Source organism: Aethalodelphis obliquidens, unplaced genomic scaffold, assembly GCF_003676395.1.
Source record: "Aethalodelphis obliquidens isolate GAN/ISIS:26980383/991018 unplaced genomic scaffold, ASM367639v1 scaffold23, whole genome shotgun sequence".
Classification (NCBI taxonomy): Eukaryota; Metazoa; Chordata; class Mammalia; order Artiodactyla; family Delphinidae; genus Aethalodelphis; species Aethalodelphis obliquidens.
The window spans coordinates 22094451-22117339 of record NW_020837967.1 but is presented as its reverse complement, the minus strand read 5'-3'; the positions used below and the strand labels follow the sequence as shown (position 1 = coordinate 22117339).

General features: G+C 38.1%; 1 protein-coding gene across 1 annotated transcript; it reads left to right on the top strand.

Annotated features, from left to right (window-relative positions):
* Positions 1–740: 740 nt before the first annotated feature.
* ST8SIA6 (ST8 alpha-N-acetyl-neuraminide alpha-2,8-sialyltransferase 6) lies at positions 741–21938 on the top strand. The gene is made up of 5 exons (XM_027121976.1): positions 741–1262; positions 5108–5220; positions 7632–7724; positions 8932–9444; positions 20781–21938. The coding sequence occupies exons 1-4, from the start codon at positions 1107–1109 to the stop codon at positions 9398–9400; spliced, it is 831 nt and encodes a 276-aa protein (XP_026977777.1). The 5' UTR covers positions 741–1106; the 3' UTR covers positions 9401–9444; positions 20781–21938.
* Positions 21939–22889: the final 951 nt, after the last annotated feature.

Sequence of the window (22889 nt, the reverse complement as noted above, 5' to 3'; positions counted from 1 at the left end):
GTTGATTAAACTGTGGAATAATTATCAAGAGACGCTATGGAGTCTACACCCCCGGAGAATTACATAAGCAAAATATAAATTCTGAGTGGTTCTGAATTCACCTGCCAGAGGTTGGGGGCAAATTCCAACAACCCCTGGCAGGACCTTTCTGGGTCTGCATTCTGACAATAAGGTTTCACTCCATAGGAATAGTTTGGAAATAGAGTTCAGTATTAAATTACATTTTTCTGGGCTTTCTGTAAAGAATGGCAACTTGAAATTCACATCATTTAAAAATTCGGTCCTTAAAGTACAGCAGTGTAGTTGTCGTTAGCAGTACTGTATTGCATACTTGAAATTTGCTAAGAGGGTAAATCTCAATTCTTACTATAAAAAATAGAAAAAGGAAAAAGATAACTATGCGAGGTGATGGACATGTTGATTAGCGTGGTTATGGTGATGATTGCACAGGATGTATGCATATTAAACCATGAACATAAACAATTTGTGAATTTTTTTTTTTGCCCGCACCACGAGGCTTATGGGATCTTAGTTCCCCGACCAGGGATAGAACCCCAGACCCCCTGTTAGGAAGCGCAGAGTCCTAACCACTGGACTGCCAGGGAATTCCCCATACGTATTTGTGAATTATACCTCACTGAAGCTCAAAAAAAATCACTGTATTGAATGATGCTTCTTTTCATTGAACTTGTCTCATAATAAATGATTACATATTGTTTCGGTGATGATTTGTGACACTGGTCTTAATTTAGCTTCTGTACTGTTTAATAAAATAATTAGAAGGTATTCTGCCATTTTCTCTGTTGTTACAACATTATCATGAGAAAGAAGTCTTTGTATTTAAACCATTATATAATCAGTATTTCCTATGGGTGACTCGGTCCCTACCTGAGTGTAAGTACGTTAATGTTCTTTGCTATTTAGTCCTACCACAGCACTCTTGCACCATCCAGGGACAGTTAGAATGGAATGAGATAAAAATGTCATCTTTGCGAATGAGGTATCTTCTCTCTGAAAGTCAGTATGGCAAAATCCTCTTCTGCGTTTTCCATCGTCGTCTCTATTTTGGGTTTCTTAATCTTATTCCTTGACTCACTTTTATCCTTATGCTTTGCAGAGTGGAACTTGCTTCGTGTTGTGATGCCGTTCAAAACTTCATTGTTTCTCAAAATAACACTCCCGTCGGGACTAACGTGAGTTACGAGGTGGAAAGTAAAAGCCAAATCCAAATCAGAGAGAACATTTTTGATATGTTGCCAGTGGTGAGTGAGAATTTCTTGTGGTTTGTGTCAACATTTAAGGTGAATGTTGGCTCAGATTAAGATATAAGAATGGGGGCTTCCCTGGTGGCGCAGTGGTTGAGAGTCCGCCTGCCGATGCAGGGGACACGGATTCGTGCCGTCCGGGAAGATCCCACATGCCGCGGAGCGGCTGGGCCCGTGAGCCATGGCCGTTGAGCCTGCGCGTCCGGAGCCTGTGCTCCGCAACGGGAGAGGCCACGACAGTGAGAGGCCCGCGTACGGCAAAAAAAAAAAAAAAAGATATAAGAATGGAGCAGTTAATTCATTAAAATGCCACACTCTGTTGTGTTGTGTAAGATACGTATGGCAGTCCAAGGCAGTTTTGAATACTTGTGGCTCTGCGGGGAATGGTATTTATATCTTAAATGATAAGCTCTTCCAGCCCATGAGTCTTCATGACTCATCCTTGAATGAGATGAGGTACTTGGGCTTGCTGCATAGTAATTACCAGGGCTTGGGAAGATGCCCATTTTTCACCTGCAGTAAGACTCCTCCAGTTGTCAGTTTCCGTGACTGAATCAATCCCTTCACAAAGAACTGTAGGTTTATGTGGCTAGTCTTTGGGAAGTAAATACATAAGAATTTGCGGTCCGTAAACATAACCTCCACAAGACAGGGATTTTTATCTACTGTGTTCTTATGTATCCCAGGCTCCTAGGGCGTTCCCCAGTGCACAGATGCATTCATTACATATTCGTTATTTAAACTAATGAGTAATGATACTGTATCATTACACTATAAATCCAAACTTGGGGGGAATTTTTCTCCTGAAAATATCCCACTGCTGATGAACTACACTCTCAGGCTTTTTTTTTTTTTTGGTGGTGCGCGGGCCTCTCACCGCTGTGGCCTCTCCCGTTGCGGAGCACAGGCTCCGGACGCGCAGGCTCAGCAGCCATGGCTCACAGGCCCAGCCGCTCCGCGGCATGTGGGATCTTCCCGGACCGGAACACGAACCCGTGTCTCCTGTATCAGCAGGCGGACTCTCAACCACTGCGCCACCAGGGAAGCCCTCAGGCATCTTTTTTACTATTTGATGAAAAGCAATTAGGCCAAGTCAGTGGTCAAAACGGGATCGCTTTATATATGCTGTTTACCAACTGTAGAATATTCAGTTCTTACAATTATTTCCATTTTGCTGGACCTTTGACTTGTTTCAACTATTTTATTGTCATGTAAGTTGTTCCAATTTTTTTTTTAATATTACAATTCAAAGGAAGTATAATTTTCTGGGAATGAACGAAAAATCAATACACAATGTTAGAGAAAAAATATTGCAGATTTTCCGGAAGGGAACGGGGACCAAAAAAATAACTCATACGGCATTCTGAAAATCCCCTCGTGATGCACTGAAATTACCAATAGCTGAAAAGATAGCAACTAAAGAATATTTCTATCCCTTATCAGGGAAGACCTTCCACAGAGAGCAACTCTTTCACCCTTGCCGTTGTTGCTAGTGTTGTCCTTGCCTTAGGCTGGTCAGAACAGAGGAGCTGCAGGTATTTTTTTGCTTCTGATTTGGCACCTTGAAAAGAATAACTTAGCAGCATAAGCTTGATAATTCTGGATGCAATTAGCAACAGCATCCACTTTCCAAATTAATACTGACTTTTTAAAACTAGGGGGAGGAAATTCTGAAGTTAATACAGGAACAGCTGCAAAGCGAGGTCACTTTTCTGTGTTTCTTCAACATCCCCTTCCACAGACACAGCATCCGAGGTTGCTTCCCACACCCCAACCCTGCTTTGTTCTGTGGGGCACACAGCGAGCAGATCGCAATAGATGCTTTGGGTGAAATGGTGTGAAGTCACTTACTCCGAAGGTTTGCTTAGTTACTTGAAAGGAAAACAACGAAGCTGGTTTTCAGCCAGAGTTAGCAACAAGCAGGCAGTTAAGTGGCCCAGATTTGCGTTTTCTTAGGAGCCTTATTTTAAGGAACGTTGAAATTGTCATTTATTTGAACTCTTACTGAACGTAAGATAGCAAAGCATATGGACTTTTTCCTCCCAGTTGACCAAGAAACCAGAGAAAAACGTTCATTATTTTGAGTGCTTAATTGGAGATACGTTCCCCTCAGTAATCTTTTCTGTTGTACCATAAAGAGCCTATTTGCATTCTGCCCTGTCTGTAAAATTCAGAATTTACTGTGGTATCGGTTAGTAAACACGGTCTGAAAATATCTTGTGCTAGGAGTTCAGTGATTTGAAGTAGCCCAGGGTCTGTGGGAACCATTCATTAAAGAGCCAGACACTCTGCTGGGGTCACATCTGTGCAGGGAAATAAGGCACATCCTTCAGTTAACCTTTCACCCCTTGAATGACAGACAGCACCTGTATAATGTGTCGTGGTTAAGACCATGGACTCTGAACCAGACTGCCTGGGTTTGAATCCCAGCTCTGCTGCTTTCTAGCCCTTCCTTAAACTCATGCCTCCGTCTTCCCATCTGTAAAATGCTCGCAAGGTTGTTGGATGGATTCCATGTGTTAACAAGTTACGACTCAGGAAAGTGCTTCTCGCACCAGCAGCGCAATGTGATTTTTCATTTTCATGGACAAACGCAGACGTGCTGAAAGAGGGTTCTTGTCACTCGCTTGGCATCTCCCAGTGCAGATTCAGGAGCACGCGGGAGTCAGGGTGATTCCGGATCTGTTGGGCAGCTCAGAACCACACTGGTCCTGGGGCATTGCCAGTGGGGCTGGTACACTGGGCAGGAGGGTTCCCTGATTCGTAGCAGTGTAAATATCCCCATCGTGGCGATTGTAATTTACCAGTGGTTTCACAGTCGGCTCACAAAATTCCTGAATATTTACCAGTTGGTGCCCATAAGCTGGTACAGCTGGGTTCCAACGTGGTGCTGGGGGTTGCACCCAGGTGGCCATTGGGCCAGTCGTCACCCATCAAAAAGCAGTGGTCCTCTAGGCGAGGTCTGCAGTAGAAGACAGGGGAAATGAAAAGTAATAAACATGCTCTCTGCCCCTGAGGACCTACACTCACGTTCTGGAGACAAAGCAGGTGAATCAGGACCTCATCATCGCGGAACTCTGAGCTGACACCCTTGCTGCTGGTTAAGGTCACATCCTTACTTCCGGAAAAGTGACCAGCAAAGGCAAAGTACATTATCAAATTGAAAAGTTATGTTTCAGACCGCGGAGGATTTGGTAAAAGTGGGAAGTCTTTTGGGATCGGCCAGTTGGGTCCTTGGAGGAAACAAAAATGATTCCGGCCTTAGAAATGAATTTGAAACAAATCAGCACAGAGTTACTGGGCCTCCCTGAAGCACCGTGGCTGACCATGTACAGAGGTCGCAGGCATAAATCTGTCATCACTGAGCCTGAAGGTCTACCTACTTAAGAAGCACAGAGAACTTTCACTAAATTATCTATTAATTTTATGGCCAAGAATAGAGAATTGAATGCTACTTTGGAATTGCTTTCTTTTCTATTTTTGGCTGGAAATGGTCCTGTTAGTCCGAAAGGCCCATGTGGGATTTTCTCATCCTCAATTTATTTACTTAATTATGTGATGTAAAATACGTTAAAGTACATTTTAAGAACAAGTGTATTATATTTTGTATTATTACATTATGTTTGTCTATGATATGCTATATATTCCTCTCAAGAGAAATGAAACAGGTTTACAGGATTTTTTTATGATGTCGTAAGTTGATTAACATGCTGTGGTATTGCTTCTTGTTCTTTTTCTTTTCTTAGCATGTGTAAAGATTAAGCTACTTGAATTAAGCTGATGATGTTTATGGTTCTAAAACTAAAGCTATTTTATGACAGTTTTTCCCTTTCTCCTGATAGACTCAGCCTTTTGTGGGGTACCCTTACAATCAGTGTGCGGTGGTTGGAAATGGGGGGATTCTGAATCAGTCTCTCTGCGGAGCTGAAATCGATAAATCCGACTTTGTTTTTAGGTAAGCTCTGTCGAATTGGTTTCTTTGACATCCAAGATCAGCTGGATATTTTAAATGAATAGGCTAAAGATACTCTGTGTAAATTTTGACCTTTGAACTCTGTTGCTTAAGCCTGCAATTTATCTAGTGTGTTTCCAAAAGTGTTAAATGGATCATGAGTTCCTCTGAATGTTGCTATGGTCACTTAACTTTCCAGAAACCCTGCATGAGATCATAGTCAAAGAGGGTCTTCACTGCAGGACTTGTCAGAGCCTTCAGTATATTAAGGATACCTTTTTTTTTTTAAACAGAGCATTTCAAGAACACTTTGTTCTCAGGTAATACTTGTGAAAATGCTGACTTAGATATTGTATAGCCACACAACATTGATGTTTATTTAGGTTTCTGGCCTGAAATTTTTAAAAAATGTGCAGCTTCTAAATTCTGATCTTTTAAAATGTTTATATCTCAATACAAGCTAGCTTGCCAAAACAGAAACAAAAGTAGTTTCTCTGTGTGTCTGAACTAATAACACAAGGCACAGAGCATCTCCACTTTCAGAATATGATGGAAAGAGGATTCATCCCTGTGAGGGTGGATTTCAATTGAAATGCACCTTTTTATAAAGTCAGTTGAAATCCGTTTCTTCCTATTTCAGGAGCACCAATTGCATACATCAGAGGAGATCCTTTGAGCTTTATTGATTTAATGCTGCCCATGAAAAAGAAACATGATTCTGAATCAGTAGCTCCCCCTCACTTTAATCTCATTTAGAATTTTATGCTGAAGATAATAACAGAACAACAGACCTGGCAGTCCAACCATTATTGAATGTGTTCGTCATGGTGAATGTGAAAATGGCCAATACCTGCATGATGTAGCCATTTTGTTAAAGTACTCAGTATGGAAAAACCATAAGGAAGATAAATAATTCTTCTCGTAATAGACATTTTTATAGACTGAAAATTCCCAAAACATCTGGGGTGAATATTATGCCTAAACATCCATTTTGCTTTATAGCAGATATAAGAAATACAAGTTTAGGTTTAGCAAGCAGGGAGAAAAACCAAAAAACTCAACAGCTACTTAATTTATAACTCTAAAATAAATGCGTATATTTCTAGATTCTGCATTTGTTGATGTCAGCTATTTTTCTGAATATAGAGTTCCTTTTGAAGTTAGCCTTCCAAACTGAAAGGTCAAATTGGGGCTGTACATGGTTGGTGTCATTAAAATTTATTTAATTTTTAAGCCTATGTCTATTTTGGTTGTACATGTTTCATAGTTTATAAAACCATCTGGAAGCTGATTCTCTCTTTTTTTTTTTTTTTTTCATTTCAGAAGATTGGGAGCTGTCAGTTAAGTGTGTAAGGAGCAAAATTAGGGGCTGAGTGGCTTTACTGTACTGTGTATATACAATACCCAATATTTCCCCTAGGGGTCTCCAATGACACCATATTGGAAATCATCTTTGAGTCTTCAAAAGAATATGAGACTGTTCTAGAAAGTAGATTTGTTACAGGAAGCCCACTAATGAAGACATTTCTGTGGCCTCTTATCTAAATTAATATTTATTTTTCCCAAGGTGCCATATTTGTTTTCTGATGTATCTTTTTTTTATCAGTGAGAGAAGTACATGTTTCATTTATCCATATATTTCATAGAGCATGGAATAGAATATTTCAACCTCATCTTACAGAACACATCAAGTTTAAACAGCCTTCCTCAGAGATGCTCCCTTTGTATGTATAGCTGTAAAGAAATGGTCTACTTGAAATTCTGAAATGATACTTTCTCTTTTCTGTGTGACAAGAATATACTTACTCAAAATTACAATTCTTAATTTGTTTTCCAATTTAAAAACAAAATAGTACTCAAAAGAGGATGAGAACATCAATATGAAAATATCATTATAAGAACGTTAAGGCTTTATTTATTAACAGCTTAATTTGGTGGAAAAACAGTCCATATGGGAATCAGGAAATTTTGATTTTTTTTGTATAGTCTTTGCTTCTGGCAGACACTATAACCTTAGTCGCAGTGCCTCAAGTTTTTAAAATCTGTAAATTGGTGATATACCTCTGTGGGAATCTAATTAATATAAAGAATAATTTTAATAAAAGGATCATGAACTCTTCAAAAGCTAGGCAAGGTGTAATTGTCATTTCTAGTTTTGTTACTTATAAAGGTCTTGCATAATACTGAAAGCATTTATCAAATTCATTTATTTTATCCAATGTTGAAATGCCAGCTAAGAGTTCAGTACTTACTGTTTTTCGATGGAAATCAGATGAATTCTGAGGATCCCCTTAACAACAATAATTTTCTCCAATAAAATGAGAATGATCACATGTATATGTGTGGATGTATGTGGATGTACTTTTTTTTTTCACAAGTTATATTTTGAGAATAGTTTTCCTTCCAAATTTCAGGTGTAACCTCCCCCCAACCACAGGAAATGTTACCAATGATGTTGGCACTAAAACCAACCTGGTGACTCTAAATCCCAGTATCATAAGACTAAGGTAAGTACCTCAAATTACATAACTGTTCAAGAACATTTTTCTCATTATCTAACCTGTTTCTTAGTCTGAGCACTAATCTTGTTGCTGAGACTGACTTCTAATACAGCTGGAATGGCTTTTTAGGAAAATATATAAGAATATGTTGGTAATTTAGGTTGTGGCTTATAAGAGGTATGTCCAGTTGTACTTCTAATGTCATAAGCTGAATGTTGCTAGTCCAATGAGAACTTTTTAATAGTGAAGTTCCTTTTTTAGATTTCCTTTCAGAATTTTAGTGTTACTCTTGTCTCGATAGCGCTTTCCTGAAAAAACTTAGTCTATTTAGAAGCTTCAGAGAGTAACCCTTAGGAGAACCTGGCAAAATCAAGTTTTCATTTCGGGCAGTTTATTACTAAAAAATAATTCGTGTATTTTATTTTCCACAATGTAACTACTACAAAATGTTGGCTGTTTAATAAAAATCCTATATATAGTTTTATTCAACTATTTTCATCCGAAGTGACTAATAATTGTTATTAGTAGAATACACCCCTCAAATAGTTCTAGTATGGCTTAAGAGAATATAAAATATTGTACCTGTCTCCCCAAGGCTTATTTTCTAAACACACGCAGTCATGCACACCAGTATATTTACGGAGGTATTATTTAAATTAAACACATAGAGCTATCACAATCCATGGAGGAAATTTAAGATGTGTGTGTGTGTGTGTGTGTGTGTGTTTATGCATATAGATATTTTAGACTTTCTAAAGGAAACTGTTATTTTATAATAACATGTATATACAAATGTACAGCTCAATGAATTTTTTTAATGTACAGATATTTTAAGAGTGTGTTATGTTTGAGAAAACATTTCAGCATTATACATTTGGAAGGTAATTCATCATTAAAAAGCAACCTTAGGAAAAAAGGACTGAGTTGGAAGATAAAATAATATAAAAAATGTATGTCCAGTAAGGGTATTGCCCCATAAGAAGGTAGGAATGAGAGCCTAGATATGCCAAGAAAGAGAAATGAAGACCTCGCCCCTGATGTTTACAAGATGCTCACTTAACATGCGTTTTTTCTGAGTCTGCAGTTTCTCTCTTTTAGATACAGTGATATAAATGGTTCTGTTTTTTGGCCAGTGGTGCATTCAGCCTCATGTTACCAAAACTGCTCCTTTGATGATTACTGTTAAAATCATGATGTTTTAAAACTTTGGCAGATATGGGAACTTAAAGGAAAAGAAAGCAATATTTCTGGAGGACGTTGCAACCTATGGAGATGCATTCGTCCTTCTGCCAGCATTTTCCTTCAGGGCCAACACGGCGGCCTCTTTTAAGGTGTACTACACACTGAAGGACTCTGAAGCAAGACAAAGAGTCTTATTTTTCCATCCCAAGTACCTGCAAAACCTTGCCCTCTTCTGGAGGACTAAGGGTGTGACCGAGTATCGCCTGTCCTCCGGCTTGATGATCACAAGTGTGGCAGTTGAACTGTGCGAGAACGTGAAACTCTATGGATTCTGGCCCTTCTCTAAAACTGGAGAGAACACACCTGTCAGCCATCACTACTACGACAACAGGTTACCTAAGCGCGGTTTCCACGAGATGCCCAAGGAGTATAGACAAATTCTCCAGCTTCACGTGAAAGGAATCCTCAGATTACAATTTAGCAGATGTGAAATAGCCTAAACCAGATGGCTTTAGACAGGAATCATGTTCACACAATGCAGTAGGTGAGTGTCAGTGTTCCAAACACCGGAAGAGGGGGTTGTAGGGAGTCGTAGGAAGAGTCCCGGAATTTGGTTGGATCAACGCTCTGGCACTAGGTTTGCAATCTCAGCAACTCATTTCATTGTTCTGATCTTCAGTCCTCTTCCTGTAAAATGGGGACCATGATCTCTAACTCATATTAGGAGAATCTGATAATCTGTGAAAACTTTCCGCAAGTATTTAGCATGAGGTAGGGACTCCGTAAATATCTCCTTGCTGATACTTTTAACAGCCGTTTTCACCTTCACCAGACATAATAAAAAGGCAGGCTGTCTTGAAGCCTCTTTCTGAAGAGAACAGCTGAACTGCCAGTATCCACTGGAATTCTTTCTCTGTCAGGAGCCTCTATTATCCGTAATATCGTTCCCACCTTGCTTCCTGTCTTAAAGAGGGCATATAAGAAAACTGTGTAATTAAACAAGAAACCCGTGGTTATGCAGGAATGAATGCCTTACGCCTCTAATTACATTCACTTGTGTCTTGAGCTGTGCCGGTGTCGTGGTTGGATTTAGGCCAATCCTTTTCCTCCTTTATCTACACTTAAAAATCACTCTTTAATATACGTATTAACTTCCTGTCTCACTCTTAAGCCTTTTCCTCTCCCACTGACAGGATTTACTTCAAGGGCAGGAATAGTTACAATTCTACTTACCTGTTGTCTGTGGCGGTCACTCATACAATTTACTTTGCTAAGGTTGTTGAACAGCTGCTTCATGCTAGACCCTTTCCCAGGCTCTGCGAGAGGGATATAAAAATGACTAAGTCCTGGGGACTTCCCTGGCGGTCCAGTGGTTAAGACTCCGCGCTGCCACTGCAGTGGGCCACGGGTTCGATCCCTGCTCGGGGACCTAAGATCCCACAAACCGTGCGGCGCAGCCAAAAAGAAAAAAAAAAAAAAAGACTAACTTGTGCAGGAATAAACAGATGTGCATGCTGCGAACAATGAAAGGGTGTGCTCAGTGTTCTCACAAAAGCCATGGGGAACAGAGGCAGGAATCATTCAGTCGATTTCAGTGGAGTCTGTTTCAGAGAAGAGCTGGTTTCTGAATTAAGCCTAGAAAGGGAGTAAGGCTTTACCAAATTAAGAAGATTCTAGGTAGAGGGAATATGATGGGGAGAAGGCTGTCCCCTTGATTCTTTTTTTTGGCTGCGTTGGGTCTTCATTGCTGTGCACGGGCTTTCTCTAGTTGCGGCGAGCGGGGGCTGCTCTTCATTGCGGTGCGTGGGCTTCTCATTGCGGTGCTTCTCGTTGCGGAGCACAGGCTCCAGGTGTGAGGGCTTCAGTAGTTGTGGCACCTGGGCTCAGTAGTTGTGGCTCACGGGCTCTAGAGGTCAGGCTCAGTAGTTGTGGCGCACGGGCTTAGTTGCTCCGCGGCATGCGGGATCTTCTCGGACCAGGGATGGAACACGTGTCTCCTGCATTGGAACGTGGATTCTTAACCACTGTGCTGCCAGGGAAGCCCTGTCCACTTGATTCTGATTCATGAAAATGAAGCTGTTTGAAGGTAAATCATGGTCTTTGCCCCACAGTCTGCCCTGTGAGGGTAGGATATAGCACATGGCGGTGGTGGCTTAGGCCCACATCTGTGAAATGGGAATAATACCAAGCTGGTTGATTTCATAGGAAAGTTGTAAGAACTAAAGCACAGAGAAACTTAATTCTCATAAGGAAAAGTGTACATTTACATGAGAAATAAGACATCAATATAAAATAAAGCTTAAGGAGACATTGAACATTAGCATTTTGCAAAACTCCCTTACATCCTGATGATACATGTTAATACAGGTCATAAGTGCATCCATTGCATAAGGTATTTGACTTAAATAAGTAATCACGTGCACACTTCCGTGCTCGTCTTTGTACCAGCTCGAGAAGAGCAGAAATAGGAACAGAGCAGACTGAGCATGGCAAATTAATTACAAATGTAATTCTGAATTCTTACCTTAGCCAGATTATTGTTTTATTCAGGGTTCACTTGTAAGAACACTCTGCCGTAAATTGCTTATTTTGATAAAGTACATCTTTGATTCAATCGTAGTTGCCATTTGTGATGCCATTCTTAATTTACATTTTCATTTGTTCTTCTTTAGCAAGTGAAACCTATTACTGCCATAAATTGATTTCAAAATTCACATGTGGATATTTTCTAAAAGGAGTGTGCTTTTAGTTACATAAAGTCTAATTCATTTTTCTTTCTTTCTGTAGTGACGAATAAATGACTGCTTTCTACTGATTCTAATGGGTTTAATTAATTTCTGAAAATCTGCTATCAGGATTGGTAATGTTTCTATTATGTTACTGGCAATGATTATGAAAAATAGATCGGAACACTCTAATATTTTATAGTTTAGTAAAACGTTTCCCTAAAAATGTTTTCTGCTGGGTAGAGACATAAACTTTGCTTTTTGATGACATGGGAAATATATGATTGATGAGTAAAAATAATAGAATATAGTGAACTAAATCATTAGATATACAATATGGAGACTTTATAAGTTATTTAATAAAAATTACATATGATTAGGACATTTAGAGCCTACTTAAGTTTTTCCCATATAACTTCCCATTTTAACCTTGGATATTTTGTCTAGAGTATCAAAACATCAGTAAAATTTTCAGTGTCACTGATAAGGTTTTGGGAAATATTCAAAATGGTGGGAGAGCAAGGAACATTGTCCTAATGATACCCATGTTGCGGTTAAATGTCAGTAGAAAAACTTTTAAGTTGTGGAGAACATTTGTAGATCTTTTCCCATGGACACAACCAAAGTTGGTTTCTTGTTTAACATTTGTATTAATGTTTGTGTTGCCAGCCTCAAAGCATGTTGACGTTTATACAGCCGTCCCAGCTAGGTTCACATTAACCAAAAAGCCTAGGTCACAGAGAACACGTGCGCTCTTTCTGTCTCTTTCCTGAGTTGAAATCACAAGAGCTTGCAGTTACCTGCCATTGCGTGAAACTCTCCTTCACCATCTGTAGTGTCCTCAGGGTTTCTTTATTGTGGAGAAATAAAAGGAGTGGGAGGATGGAGTTCATGTGACATTATCAAAATTCACGTTCTATTATATTTTAGAAAGTAAGAAACAAAATCTGTTTTGGAACAGAAGAACATTACTGGTGCATCACAATGGAACACGTGGAAGGTCATCCTCCAGCAGAGAGGAAATGTTATAATGTAACCTATCAGCTATGTGAATTGGAAATAGTAAGTCACAGTTCTTTAGATCCAAACAAAAAGAGAAACTCTGAACTCCATCCTGTAGATTTAGAGATTAACCAAGTCTAAGCATGACACTCATGAAATCCCTGGGTGTAATGAGCACCGGTTAAATCTTGTTACATGGATGGATTTGATCTTCTGCTCTTTAACTTCAAGTACATCTATAGGCATGGAAAACGGAATGTTTGAGTACTGGTGCTAGCCAGTACTAAGCTCTTAGTTAGGACTCCAGCTCGTAATACCACCCGCCACCAGTTTCTAAGGGAAATACTGGCTTGCTTGATTCCATTTTCTACTTGTTGCTTAGAATCAATGGGGCAATGTAAGTGAATAACAAGAGTGCAAAATAGTTTCTATTGAAATCCAAGGGTAAGGCAGAAACATTTATTGAAGCATATAATAATGCTGTATGGCCCCGGGAGGGGCTCCATGAATAATTGCATGGAGTTAAGTTTTATACACTATAATAGTCCTTGAAGTCTTTGGTGCTTTTTCCTCCTAACGAAAGGCAAATGCAAATAGATCGTGACTTTCACGAAGGAAGATTTCCTTCTGCTTGTAAATTCCAACCCAGGGAATATGTGGGCACTCAGCCAGCTAGTCAGCCAAGGACATTGTTTTGAGGACTTACTATGTATAGAATACTGAAGTAAGCCGTAAATCAGACCCGTTTGGGACAAGATTTTTCCTTGCTTACAGAAATGTACCAGTTAAATACTATATCATGTCAAGCACCCTGAATCATTCCATGAATTTCCAAAAGCTTTGGGAACATTGGAAAGCTTTGTGGATAACAGGTCTGCTCACATTCTAAACAGCTAAGTATGATGCAATATGTAGTACAGTTATGACACTAAAAGCATTTTATATATGTAACATGACACGGAAACACATTGTTTTGCTACTAAACATTGCAGGAATTGCAGGAATTCACAGGAAATATCTGAAGCACTTGACCTAATAAGACTATTTCTTTCTTTATTCTTGTTTTTTAAAAATCCCTTTAGAGCCCCTGGGTGAGTTCAAGGTTTCCTACTTGCATGTGGCTTCAGAAGGCTGAATCCATAGTGGGCAGTCACCATTGCCCTCCTGGAGATGGAGGGCCAGGGATATTTTTCTTGCCCATCTCATCTGGGTCATCACCCTTCCAAGAGCATTCTTCTTTTTACCAAAAAAAGTGTGGTATATGATAGAGATGCATCACTTCATTTTATATAATGGAGAAAAGATCAACTCTTTAGCAGATGGTATTGCAACACTGGCTCATAATAGAGAAAAAACCAAATTCCTACATTGCACCATAGAACAAGTTGGACTCCGGGTAGATTAAAGAGGGATTAAAAGATGACTGCAAAGCTAATAGAACAATATGTAGGTAAGGGGCTGTACCCCTTAAACATAACCCCCAAATAATGTCTTAATCAGGTTGAGAAGTGATGGCTATGGCTACATTAAAATGTAGAATTTTCTAGTCAGTGAACAACACCTTAAAGCTAATAGAGAGTAACAGACTAGAATAGCTTTTAGCAAAGCATAAAATTCATGGCATTACTATAGAAACATTCCCGGGAACTACAAATCAACAAATGAAAGACAGGAAACTCAATATAAAAATGAGCAAAGAATAAGAATGTGATCTACAGAGAGAAAAGCTGAGTAGCTAATAAGAATAGAAAGTGATGCTCAAACTTACTAATAGCTGAGAAATGAAAATTAAAATGAGATATATTGCTAAGAATTCATAAGATTGTTAATTCCAAATGCCAGTAGAAGTATAAACTGATGGAGCCATTTTGGAAAGCAGTCTCGCAGTACTGAGTTAGCAATGTTAATTATTTGGCCTATGGCCCAGCAATCCCACCTTCATACCTATGTCCCAGAGAACTTTCTTTGTAGGTCCACAAGGAGACAAGATTTAAGATATTTATTTCATTATTGTTTGCGGTAGCAGGAAGTTGGTTACACAGGTACCCATCTCTAAGGGAGTCAATGAGGTAACATAGATAAATACATAGTATGGAATATATCAGTTAGAAGCAACTTACCGGATGTGTATAGAGCTAGGATAAGTCCTTAAAATACAGCAGAAAGGGGAAAATAAGAGCTATAGCATAATGCCATTGAAATATACGTTAAAGCATATATATATATATATATATATATATATATATATACTTATATATACACATGCATACATGTGTACATACATATTAAAGGGCATATATTAAATACTAGAAGAGTGCCAATTTAGGAGGGCATAATGGGAGTGGGTTTAGAGATAAAGGAATAAGTAAAGGGATAAAATGAATAAATAATTCAAGAAAAGGAGACTCACTCCTGTTGTTTGTGCGTCAATAGTTTATTCCCCTATTTACTGAGTAGAAATCTATTATATGGTTGTACCATGACTGGTTTATCCATTCACCCATTGAGATACATTTTAGTTGTCTCCAGTTTTTGGCTGTTACAAATACAGCTATCATGGACATTCACGCACAAGTCTTTGCGTGGACGTATATTTTCATTTCTTTGGGGTCAATATCTAGGGTTGGAACCGCTGGGTCACATGGTCTGTGCCTGTCTAATACTTTTTAAAACTACCAAACTATTTTCCAAAGTTGTTGTAACGTTTCATGTTTCTGTCAGCGGTCTACACCAGTTGTAGTTACCCCACATCTTTGGTAAAATTTTGTATGGTCAATCTTTATTAATTTGAGACATTATGTTGGGTGTATAGTTGTTTCTCATGATTTTAATTTGAATTCCCCTTCGATTATCTTCTCAGATGTTTATTTGCCTTCTATGTGTCTTCTTTGGTGAAGTGTCTATTCAAATATTCTGACTATTTTTGATTGGATTGCTTTATTATGGAGTTATAAGAGAATTTTTATAAATTACCGATACAGATCTTTTGTTAGATATATGTTTTGCAACTATTTTCTCTCAGTTTGAGATTTGCCTTTTCATTTTCTTAATAGTGTCTTTTGAACAACAAAAGTTTTTAATTTCACTAAAGTCTAATTTATGGATCTTATAATTTTATAGTTTGTACCTCTTGTTTCAAATTTAAGAAATCTTTGACAAACCCAAGGTCACTAAGATCCTCTCCTGTGCTTTCTTAGAAGGTTTTACATTTAGTCTTATGAGCCACTTTGAGTTAATTTTGTGTGTGTGTTTATGGTGTGAAGTAAGGGTCATTGGATTTCATTTTTATAGTTGCTTAAGGTAATTAATATGAGACTTTTTTTTTTTTTAGAAGATGTTGTGGGTAGGAGTTTATTAATTTATTTATTTTTGCTGCGTTGCGTCTTCGTTTCTGTGTGAGGGCTTTCTCTAGTTGTGGCAAGTGGGGGCCACTCTTCATCGCAGTGCGCGGGCCTCTGATTATCGCAGCCTCTCTTGTTGCGGAGCACAGGCTCCAGACGCGCAGGCTCAGTAGTTGTGGCTCACAGGCCTAGTTGCTCCGCGGCATGTGGGATCCTCCCAGACCAGGGCTTGAACCCGCGTCCCCTGCATTAGCAGGCAGATTCTCAACCACTGCGCCACCAGGGAAGCCCCGAGACTTATTTGTGTTTTTAACATGGGAGTTTAATGCTGTAGATTTTCCTCCAAAAGCTGCTTTCCACAAATTTTGATATGTTATATTTTGTTCTTCATGCAGTTCAGAATACTTTGATTTTGTTTCTTGTTTGTACCAAAAGTGATTTAGAAGTATATTATGTACTTTCAAATATTTCTGAATTGTTCCAGATATATTACTGTAGATTATTTTAAATTAATTTCAGTGTGGTCAGTGAACATACTTTGTATGATTTTAATCCATTTAACTTTATTGAGACTTTTATGGACTAGACCGTGGTCTTTCTTGGTAAATTTTGTGTGTGCACTTGAAAAGCATGTGTATTCTGATGTCGCTGGGTGCAGTGTTCTACTAATGTCAATTAGGCCAGGTTGGTTGATATTGTTATTTAAGTCTTCTGTATCTTGTGATTTCCTGTGTGTTTGTTCTGTCAATTAATGAGAGAAGAGTGTTAAATCCTTGACTATAACTGTGGATTTAACTATTTCTTCTTGCAGTTTTATTCATTTTTGCTTTGGTTCTCTTGATAAATGACCTCATTATCATTCTGAAATTATCCTCTTTATCCCTAGTAATATTATTATTATTATTTTTTTTTTTTTTTTTTGTGGTATGCGGGCCTCTCACTGTTGTGACCTCTCCCGTTGCAGAGCTCAGGCTCCCGACTGGCAGGCCCAGTGGCCACAGCTCACGGGCCCAGCCACTCCACGGCATGTGGGATCTTCCCGGACCGGGGCACGAACCCGCGTCCCCTGCATCGTCAGGCGGACTCTCAACCACTGCGCCACCAGGGAAGCCCCCTAGTAATATTATTTTCTCTGACATCTACTTTGATATTATAGCCACTCCAGCTATTTTTAATTATATAATTAGCATATCTTTTTTAGCATATCATTTTACCTTGAACTTATTTGTTTCTTTATACTTAAAGTAGTTTTCTTATAGGCAGCAAATAGTTGGGTCTTGCTTCTTTATGTAATCTGAACATCTGCCTTTTATTGATGTGTTTATATCATTTAGATTTAATGTTACACATTTTACTTCTACCTATATTATAAACTGCACATATTATATTTTTGGTTTTAAACTGTCAGTTACCTTTCTGAAATTTCTTAAGGAAAATTTTTTATATTTACCCACATATTTACCATTTTCAATACTCTTTATATGTAGATCTGCATTTTCATTGGGTATTATTTCTCTGAAGGATTTCCTTTAATATTTCTTGTAGGCCTGGACTGCTGGTGATAAATTCTTTCTGTTTTTATATGTTGGCAAAAGTTTTTATTTCACCATCTTTAAAAAAATGTTTTTTGCTGGATTGACAGTATATGTTCTTTCATTGCTTTGAAGATGTTGCTCCACTCTCTTGTGACTTAACATTGTTTCCAATGAGAAGTTTGTTGCCATTCTTACCTTTGTTCCCATGTACGTAATGTATCTCTTTTTTTTGACTAAGAGCTATGTAGCTAGTTTTATTCATAAACACATTTCATATCACCTTCACAAATTTATTTTTTTAATTAATTTTTATTGGAGTATAGTTGATTTACAATGTTGTGTTAGTCTCTGCTGTACAGCAAAGTGAATCAGTTATACATATACGTGTATCCACTCTTTTTTAGATTCTTTCCCATATTGGTCACTACAGAGTATTGAGTAGAGCTGGCAAAAACTCCTCCATAATCAACATTATCTGAACTCATTTACACACCTGATGCTCCGTAGCCATTTAAAAATGTATAGGAGCTAATTTTAGTGACCAAAGTTTTATATCAAAAATATTATCCAAATATTCTTTATTAATTTATTAAATTGAAAAGTTTAATTTAAAAATTTTTAAAAGTTAAATTTAAAAATGTTAAAGTGCCATGGTCGAGCTTCCCTGGTGGTGCAGTGGTTGGGAGCCTGCCTGCCGATGCAGGCGACACGGGTTCGTGCCCCGGTCCGGGAGGATCCCACATGCCACGGAGCGGCTGGGCCCGTGAGCCATGGCCGCTGAGCCTGCGCGTCCGGAGCCTGTGCTCTACAACGGGAGAGGCCACAACAGTGAGAGGCCCGCGTACCGCAAAAAAGAAAAAAGTGCCATGGTCTTAAAGTTAACAAAATATCTATAAATTGCACATTCATTCAGTTAAACACAATTTTTTAAACGTCTTTATTGGAGTTTAATTGCTTTACAATGGTGTGTTATGTTAGTTTCTGCTGTATAACAAAGTGAATCAGCTATATGTATACATATATCCCCATATCCCCTCCCTCTTGTGTCTCCCTCCCACCCTCCCCATCCCACCCCTCTAGGGGGTCACAAAGCACCAAGCTGATCTCACTGTGCTATGCACCTGCTTCCCACTACCTATCTATTTTACATTTGGTAGTATATATGTCCATGCCACTTTCTCACTTCGTCCCAGCTTACCCTTCCCCCTCCCTGTGTCCTCAAGTCCATTCTCTACATCTGTGTCTTTATTCCTGTCCTGCCCCTAGGTTCTTTAGAACCTTTTTTTTTTTTTTTAGATTCCATATATATGTGTTAGCGTACAGTATTTGTTTTTCTTTCTGACTTACTTCACTCTGTATGACAGTCTCTAGGTCCATCCACCTCACTACGAATAACTCAATTTCACTTTTTTTTATGGCTGAGTAATATTGCATTGTATATATGTGCCACATCTCCTTTATCCATTCATCTGTCGATGGACACTTAGGTTGCTTCCATGTCTTGACTATTGTAAATAGAGCTGCAGTGAACATTGTGGTACATGACTCTTTTTAATTATGGTTTTCTCAGGGTATACGCCCAGTAATGGGATTGCTGGGTCATATGGTAGTGCTATTTTTAGTTTTTTTAGGAACCTCCATACTGTTCTCCATAGTGGCTGTATCAATTTACATTCCCACCAGCAGTGCAAGAGGGTTCCTTTTTCTCCACACCCTCTCCAGCATTTATTCTTTGTAGATTTTTTGATGATGGCCATTCCGACCAGTGTGAGGTGATACCTCACTGTACTTTTGATTTATATTTCTCTAATGATTAGTGATGTTGAGCACCCTTTCATGTGTTTGTTGGAAACCTGTATGTCTTCTTTGGAGAAATGTCTATTTAGGTCTCCTGCCCATTTTTGGATTGGGTTCTTTGTTTTTTTGATATTGAGCTGCATGAGCAGCTTGTATATTTTGGAGATTAATCCTTTGTCAGTTGCTTCATTTGCAAATATTTTCTCCCATTTTGAGGGTCGTCTTTTCTTCTTATTTATGGTTTCCTTTGCTGTGCAAAAGCTTTTAAGTTTCATTAGGTCCCATTTGTTTATTTTTGTTTTTATTTCCATTTCTCTAGGAGGTGGGTCAAAAAGGATCTTGCTGTCATTTATGTCATAGAGTGTTCTGCCTATGTTTTCCTCTAAGAGTTTTAGAGTGTCTGGCCTTACATTTAAGTCTTTAATGCATTTTGAGTTTATTTTTGTTTATGGTGTTAGGGAGTGTTCTAATTTCATTCTTTTACATGTAGCTGTCCAGTTTTCCCAGCACCACTTATTGAAGAGGCTGTCTTTTCTCCCATAATGTATCTTTTTTCCCTCTGGTTCCTTTTAATTTTTTTTTCTAGCACTAGTTTTAAGCACTTTTATTAGTATGTGACTTGGTATAATTTTCTTTAAGTTTTTTGTACTTGAGTTTCTTTGAGTATCTTGCATCTGTGGACTTATAGCTTTCATCAGATTTGGAAAGTTCAGGCAATTATTTTCAAATATTTTTTCTGTCTTACCTCCTCCTTTATTTTTCTGATCTGTTTTTCATTTTCTATAGTTTCTATTCCTGCATCTTCAAAGTCACTAATTTTTTTGTTTTACAGTGTCTAAACTGGTATTAATCCCATCCAGGATGTTTTTCATTTTAAACATTGTAGAAGTTCTGTTTGTGTCTTTTTATACCTTCCATGTCTATATTTAGTATGCATATATATTTATCTTCTTGAACATGTCAGATATACTTATAACTGTTTGTGTCTTTTTGTACTAATTCTGTCATCTGTGTAATTCTTGAATCTGTTTCTACTGATAGATTTTTCTCCTCAGTATGAGTTGTATTTTTCTGCTTCTTCAAACATCTGGTGATTTTTTAATTGAATGCCAGATATTGTAAATTTTACTTTGGTGTGTGTTAAATATTTTGCGATCCTGTAAATATCTTAAGATTTGTTCTGGGAAGAAATTGAGTTACCTGTAAACAGTTTGTTCCTTTTAGAGGCTTACTTTTAGCCTTGTTAGTTGGAATCATAGCAGCGCTATCCTAGAGCAAATTTTTTCTCACACTGAGGCAATACCCTTATGAACACCCTACTCAGTGTCCTATGAATTACAAGATTTTCCTTTATGTTTGGTGGGGACACGAATTATTCCTGGCCTTTTTAAGTTTCAGGAATTTTTCCTTCTCTTTTCTGGTGATTCTTTTCCCAGATTCAGGTAGTTTCCTCACTCAAATGTGCTTGTCATTCCTCAGCTGAAGACCAGAAAACACCCTGCAGAGATTTCTCTCCATGAAGCCTTCTCCACTCAATATGTACCTTGGCGTCCCCAGACTCCTAGATCTATAACCTCTATTCTCAGAGACCACTGGACTCTGCCTGAGTTTCCCCTCCCTGTGCTGTGGCCTGGAAACCATTTGGCAGTAAGTTAGGGCGATTGTAGGACTCAACTCATTTGCATCCGCTTTTCTCAGGGATCACCATCCTGAGTTGCCTAATGTCCAAGTGTCTGAAAACCATTGTTTCATTCATGTCGTCTGCTTTTTTTTTTTTTTAAGTTGTTTCAGGTAGGAAGCTAAATCCAGTACCTGTTACTCTATCTTATCCAGGAGGAGTAATTCGATATGATTTTATTTCTATAATGTTTGCCACCTGTCTTTTCTTGGAGTTGCTGGAAACGTCTTTGAGGATTTCCCTTTGCCCATCTGAAATTTGGGCTGCTTTTTAAAACCCAGTATTCTATAATAGACTACCAGATGTCAGTGAGATCCCTTGGAACTAATTTTATTATGTGAATGTAATTAACATATTTAATTTAGGGCTTACTATACACTGGGCACCTATACAAGAAATTGGCTTACGTTATCTTATTAAAACCTAAGTCTGTGAGGTAGATTATATTATCTCCATTTGATATATAAGAAAACGGGCTAAGAGAGGCTAAGAATCTTGCCCAATGTTATATAGCATACAGGTGTCAGAGCCAGTTTTCAAATTTAGGTTGTATACCCAAAGCTTGTATGTTTAATCAATATTTTAACCTCTCTTTAGCTTTATTATCGTTGATGTTGTTTTGCTAGGGGAAATAAGATTATCTAAAATTTTTAGATTTTAGAATTTTACCTTCATTACATTGGGTCATTTTTAACTGTCTTATCCTTCTCAATAAATTCTAAATTTTAACTTTTCTAAATTAAGGAATTATGATTCAAGCTTACATTATAAATTTTTATATATTCTACTGTATTCATTTTGAAGTTTATTGAGAAGTATCCACTATGTTAAATTCCCCTGAGTTCTTTTTGAAATGAGCATTTAATGTGATAAATTAATTTCTTTTATCAGCCTGATTCTGTTTTATTTGTTTTGAGATATGTGTATGTACCTGTGTTGTGAAATCCAATAAAGTACCAATGGCATTATTAGTCTATTCCTTGTCTTTTGGGACCTCAAGGAGATTCAGAATCCTTACCTCAGCTATATCATTGGCAGAGGGAATAAACGGGATCTGGGGTTAACCTTTATAATTAGTCCTATCCCTGAGAAGCATGGGCTTCAAGGGGGACAGGTGTGTACCTGAGCAAATTCAGGGTTTTGTTGGGAAGGAGGAAGAAAAGATTTTGGATGGGCGTCTAACCGTATTTGCTGCGAGCAATTTTCTCTGTGTCACTCACCTGCTAAGTGATTGAACTAGAGTATGAACCCAAGTAGTTGTGACTCCAGATTCTATGATCTTTCTCTCAAGCCCTAGAGACTTTTAGTATGCCATTCTGTTGATCATAGAGAAAATACACTGTGTGACATTAAAAGAAATTTTTTTTTGTATAATCAGTTACTAGGGATCGAATGCATTCACTTCAGAAGCAACTCTTACGTTAATGACTCCTTTTCCATTTTCGTTTTGGGCACTGATCCCTCTTCTCTATTCGTCAAAAAGTAATGCGGAGGCTCCCGTACTCTTATTTGTTTTACTCGTGAGACAATGACTTGATTCATTTTCATCAAATACGTGAAATGTTTCATGTGTGAAGTCTTAGAAGTAGCTATGAAGACTTTTTACCTTAGAGTAGACTTTCTGTGCTTCCTGATCTTTGGGTAAATAGAGTGATATTTTAACAATTTTGTCTAAAGAGCCCAAACCTGATGGTTTCCCAGAAGGATATTTACCCATTAATTATTATTTTTTTTTTTTTTTAACCCATTAATTATTTACCCAAGTTGCTCTTCTAAGAATCATGGAATTCCCTGTATGGTAGTTATGTTCATAGAGTCTAGTTATAAACATCTCTGAAGAGAAAGATTTCTTGCATTTAGCATCTGAGGCAATGAACTAAGGCAATAGTTCATTGAAAGTTTATTCTTAA